The sequence below is a fragment of the Pleurodeles waltl genome, chromosome 2_2 (assembly GCF_031143425.1).
Source record: "Pleurodeles waltl isolate 20211129_DDA chromosome 2_2, aPleWal1.hap1.20221129, whole genome shotgun sequence".
In the NCBI taxonomy this organism is placed as follows: domain Eukaryota; kingdom Metazoa; phylum Chordata; class Amphibia; order Caudata; family Salamandridae; genus Pleurodeles; species Pleurodeles waltl.
Window position 1 is genome coordinate 789,117,802 of NC_090439.1, and position 6,000 is coordinate 789,123,801.

At 40.9% G+C, this 6,000-nt stretch overlaps 1 protein-coding gene across 1 annotated transcript in view; it reads left to right on the forward strand.

The window, feature by feature from the left end:
* CHMP4C (charged multivesicular body protein 4C) overlaps nucleotides 1-5,753 on the forward strand; it is a 154,606-nt gene extending 148,853 nt beyond the window's left edge. The window contains exon 5 of the mRNA XM_069220417.1: nucleotides 3,974-5,753. Within this exon, the coding sequence (XP_069076518.1) occupies nucleotides 3,974-4,038 (65 nt within the window). The 3' untranslated portion in view covers nucleotides 4,039-5,753. The remainder of the gene's footprint in view (nucleotides 1-3,973) is intronic.
* Nucleotides 5,754-6,000: the final 247 nt, after the last annotated feature.

Sequence of the window (6,000 nt, forward strand, 5' to 3'; positions counted from 1 at the left end):
GTATGCAGTTGTCTTGGGCTATATTTCTGTGCAACTATTTGGCCTGTCAAACACTGGGGCAACTGACTGGGCTGGGGTTGTGCCTTTGTGGTCATTAGCATTCAAGTCATAATCACTGTCGTACCTTCTCTTATTAGCAGCAGGGACAAGTATGTTTTGTCTCAAAGAAAAAATACATTGGAATGTTCTTATTAAGCTTGTTTTTATTGTGAGTAGATATGTTTGATATACAACTTGTAAGTTTAAACTGATGACCGGAAAGGGCATATTTAGGCTTCTCCGTTATCTCTCTGTGCTCTTGTGGGCTGATAATTTTCTCTTTCTTGGAAAGCTTCCTGTGACATTGCTGGATTTTGGTCTTAGTATTTTAGACAGAATTTGGTAACCGACGAGCACCACTAACTCACCTAGACAGCCCATTCCCCACTCTTCAGGCGCTTCATTGTGTCACTTTATTTACCAAGGTCTATCCCAGGCTTTTTATCAAATTTAATTTTCAGTTTTTGATTCTGCAGCTACTCTTTTTTTGTAGTTTGAGCCATTCACTGAAAACCCTACTCTAAAAACAAGTAAACGTATCGGGCGATGGCATAATTTAGCTTTGAGTTTATTAAACTGTCAACAAATGCTTAAGGGTGCTGCTCATTTAACCCCTCCCTCTCACAAAAATGTCTGCGCTCTGGTTTCATGAAGAAAATGGTCTTGAAGGCCGAGAGCACCCAAAGAGAGAACCACGACCTCTTGCCCTAAATTTTACTCTTCGTTTCTCCTGTCTTTGGTATCTGGTTATTTCTGTAGTGAAATTTTGAGTCTGGATCTCTTCTGTTCCTGTTGCCTTACACACCTTATGCTTTGCGATTCCCGGTAGGACTCGTTCTTTCTTAAGTAGACAACCCCCACTTTTCCCTCTGCTTGTGCTTCAACTGGTCACCTGCAGCGCCCCAAAGTTGCTTTCTGCTATGAAAATTCAATAAATTTTTAGGTACAACAATGGTGCTTTCCTTTCTCATTTCGACCTCACAATCCTGCCCCTGGGTTTAGTTCTTTAAACAAATTACCCTACATGATTTATCTTCTTGCTTCATGAATTTGGAACTGGCAGTGTCTTTTTCTGTTTGGTTGTTTGATGCTTTTATTTCCTTTCGTGCATTTCCTTTCGTGCATTTCTTTGGTACTCTATCTATACTTATTTGTCAATCTGCTTATGTGAACTCTTGAAAGCCAGAAATTCTGTAGAAAAGCAAAGATGTCAGCCTAAAGTGTAAAACACCTTCATTGTGTGGTATTGTATTTTTATTTTACATTAGCATTTGTATAGAGTTCGATACCACTGATGATTCCAATAAGTACTTTGATTGGCATTGTTTTTCAAGTGCATAGTCGAAATTATTGTTGGTTGTAGTTAGAAAAGTGCGAGGTGGATGTGATTTGACATGGTCTAAATATTGTACAGCTGCTTCACTGCACATAATGATGCAGTGTTAAAGGACTGAGTGATCATAGAAGCAGTCGTGCCAGGTGGGGCACAAGCCAGGGATATCCGCTCTGGCAATTGAGCCCCATAGCCCAAATGCTCAGATGAGACATATGGCTGACAGACGTTAGCTGGTCACAATCCACTGAATACAGTGTCCTTATTTGTGGGTGATTCTTGGTACACCTGAGTAACCCCTTGAAGTCAGGGCCACATGCTATGCAAATCCTACGTGAGTTTTCCACCCACTGTGGGCTCAGTGTCCAGGGTATTCTCTTATCACCACTGATGTGACGGCCTGGACTAACTGGGTGGGAATTCGGGTATATGGGCATTCAGGTAGTACACAAGAAGTAGGTTATTTGGTCATAGAATATACTTTCCTTACTAAACCACCTTAGGAAAGGCACCCTTCAGTGGTCTTCCCTTCAGCTATCAATAATAGGGAGGGTGGTTCTGGTCAAGATGGAGGTCCTGCCCAAGGGGCTGTTTTACGTTTGGCTTCCCCGGGAAGTTGCCTTCAGGGCTTTGGAGGGTGGGATAGGCTGGGAATGTCCACACTACAGGTGATACCCTCCTCCTGGCCAGGACAAATCATTTGAGAAAATTGTATGAAAATCTGGGCTGATACACTCACAGTTCGGTTGTGGATGTCTAATGCTCTAAAAAAGGGGCCATCTGCCAACAGGCTAGCTTGGAATGAACGATGCCCCGACTCAGCATGAGTAAAAGGAGACCTTCAAACCTTGCACCGCTGGTAAGATGTTAAAAGTATGATGCTTGCTCAAGCAAGGCGTAGTGAACAGTCGCACACACCAGTTTGCGGATCGTGGACGCAACTGAAACCAGCTAATTGAGAGGCTGTTCCACCACTCTGACATGTTACAGCAAGCATCATATTTTTAACACATTACCAGCGGTGCAACATTTGAAGGTCTCCTTATCCCCATGTTGAATCGGGCATCGTTCATTCCAAGCTAGCCTGTTGGCAGATGGTCCCTTTCTTTGAGCATTAGACATTCAAGAGGATTTTCTTTAAGCCTCCTTATTTATTTAGATTGCTGCCCGACCCAGCCTTAGCTTGGGTGACTCTGGTCTCGCACCGTGCTGAGGAGGGCACAAAACAGAAGGCCAAAACACGTCGACCCTTACCAATCAGGACCAACGTCATTTGAGGAAGGAAAATATACATAAAACCGACAGGGTTATAGGTCAATACAAGTGTTGGTGGATGCAATTAATTTGAGGTATGTATAAATTGGTCTATTATAAACAGATTCTGTAATCTGGAGACGGTTTCTTCTTGTTGCCTTAACAACGGCACATTTAGTCATTGCGGTTACATTGTTCACCTATATTTAAAGTGTCGTTTTGGATATTTGTTGCACTTTCTGACAATTTTAGAAGCTTGTAAGACCAGTTGATATTTTTTATTGTCTCTCAATTTGTGACATACTTACTTGTTTTGTAAAGCAGACAAATAATTAAAAGTAAATGTTTGTTTGAGAAATGACTTTTGTAGTCATTGCCTTTTTTGACTCTGGTGCAGCAATACCTTTTATAATTTAAAGCATTCCCATTATGTAAATTAAAATGATTTACTTGTATAAGGCAAGCTAATCCACCCGAGGCGACAAATAATAAATCAACCACTGATTCAAGTCCTTGATATATCTATTCTGCTAGAGCTCCCTTTATTGTTTTCATGATAGGGAAGGTCAGTTTGAAAAATTTCACACTGGCCACAATATTACTGGTTGCCAATTGTGACCAGCTTTTGCGACCAGTGTGTTCGTTTATCTGGCTCTTAGTTACATTGGGTTAAGTGGCTTCTGGAGGATTAAAACTGTTTCTGTTTATTGAGAAGTAGGTCTTTAGTAGACAATCACAAAGTGGTTTGATTTATATTATAGGATAGTGTGTGGAGTAAATGGTAGAACGAATGCCTCAGTAGACGACTGCAGGCCAGTTCTTGTAGCCCAGCATTTTGATTCTGAACGAAGAAGATACTGGTAGCGTTGTATGATCATGTATCTATTCATTGTTATTTTGGTGCATTACATGCAGCTAATGGCCGATTGAGACAATTTGCAGAGTAACATATAAAGTCACTCAAAATTGATCGTGAGAGTGTAAGTTGTATACTGGTATAGCCTGACATCCCGATTAGCAGTAATAAAGTTTAGGTCTGCTTCTGGGTTAGAGTAGAATATTGCGACCCAACCACATGATATTCTTGTGATAGGGACTATCTGCGGTTGGGAGCAATCCCCTCGCTTAAGTGGTCTGAAGCGCTGCACTGGTCTTGTGCCAGTTTTTGCAGAAGAGAAAACCAATGGACTGTCTCTCTTAATCCAGAGTTGCAATTTCAGTCGAGTTTATTATGGCAGCTACATTAAAATGTCCTCTGCTTCCATGCCACTTGTGCGATGTTTTTTATTTTTATTTTAAATAATGCGACTTTTGTACTTGCTAACCCTACCTGGTGTTTCTTTGCAGCATCTTCTCGGAGGAGAGCGGAGGACGAGGATGACCTGAAGCACCTGGCAGCCTGGGCATCGTAGAGCCGAACATGGTGGTCATCACAAGATGTACTAGGCCAACCTTTGGCCAGCGATTTATGCGCAGATCTCTGTTTTGGCACATTCCGATTTGTGATTTAGGGTAAAAACTGTGCAATCACAGCATTTTAAACAGACTATTACTCAATATTTATGAAACTAGGGTACCTTTACCTTGCACATTCTTGCATTTATCTGGCAACAATATATGGTTTCGAGGATCAAAAATTAAGTGAACTTTATTTTACCACGGTTAAAACTGTCAACGAGGAACACATTCTTCAGTTAGCTGGTGTTAGTTTCTGATGTTCAGTGAGTGTTCCCACAAAGGAGCTGCGTCCCCCTGTTGCGCAAGGACACATTACATATCCAGGAGATATTTTTGAGAGCTTCACTGAAGGTTTATTGCGTGTTTAGTCAAGGTCTGAAATCTGTATTAAAACTTACTTAATGAAATACCTGCCAATTTTCTCGAGATTAAATTTTCCCCGGTAGCGCGGGACTAATGCTCGTTTCCTACCTCACGGGTGTCAGTTCAAAGGTATCCGTTCTTCCTCTCGTGGCACCACAAGAATGGCATTTATTTGGTGCCATTTTCTTATTAAACCTGAACTGTTTAGCATATGCGCGTTCCACCAACAAGCAAGGCAAAGGCCAGCTTTGAGACACTTTTGATCTCTAACAGTCTGAATAAAATACCCCTTCAGTAATAAATGTGGTGGTGGAATTCACACGAACACGTGCTGTTTAATAAATTGCACCACAAGTGTTTGGGAACTAATTTTGATGCAGTGTCTGACTTTTCAAGGTTCTGCCTTACAAGTCCCAGTAACCTAGTGTGACTGGGCACCTTCTGGCCCTCTTTCACGTCGTCTTAAGGATGTCTAATTGGTCACCATGAATATGTATTGCAGGGTGCGCCAATCCAGATCATGCTTTTCATGTTGCTCTGTTTAAGGAATGCTGTATTCTCGGAACGTATTAGGGAAGCAAATAATTTATTTTGTTAAGAATCGCATACAACATTAAAAAGTCACTAATTCAGATGTTCATAACCATGTCGTGTTTCGTGAGTCTATGCTGTCTGCCATCTCGGTAATGACCACTGTACACCATGCCAGAACCTAACCTGCAGTAGAAAAGGTGCCTTTGAACAAGTGTGAAACCCTTTTATGGCATTCAGGCATTCTGAGTTTGTAATCGGAGACACGAACAGGCTAAACGACGGAACAGCAGGCACTTCAATATTTTTATAAAATGTCAAGATCGGAATCCAGAGAGCTATCGTGATAGCAAAGCGGCTGACGTGTTTTACGAAGGTTTTTTTTTTTTAAATCAAATCACCCACTTGGTTGTCTTTGAATATGTTAAGCGTAATTACACTTCTGCAAGACATGCCTTCCACGAACTATTTCAGATCTGTTCAGCAATGTTTTCGATTCAGGCTATACATTTGATGTAAAGGGTACAGCTAATACAATCTGTACAGTGTTTTCTGTGATAGTCAGGTTTTTAACGGTAAATGCAACAGTTTAATTTCTGTTTTTTCTTGGATTCCTTTTCATTGCAGGGTCACACATCCAAATGTAAAAAAAAGACTCCTTTCCTTTTTGTTCATGTTTTGGTCTTTTCAAACGTACATAACACACTTTCTTCACTATTAGAATGTAAATACTGTAAAGCCAGTTCTTGGGAATAAACATGAACAAGATTTTTAAGTATAGTTTGTAATCGTTTTGTGACTACTTTGTGTTGTACATTTCTTAGCACCAGTAACTGTGGTTGTGGAGCGATGGTAATGAGACTTAAAGTGCTTCCATGAAAGTGTACCCAAAACAGAATTAAATGGAAATCCAAACTGTGCATTAACGGACGATGAATGTTTTGTATACCTTGGCTTTCTAGGTCTGTTGAATGAGCGAGGCGGTGTGTAGGCTTCAAGAACACAACATGAATTGCCTTGTC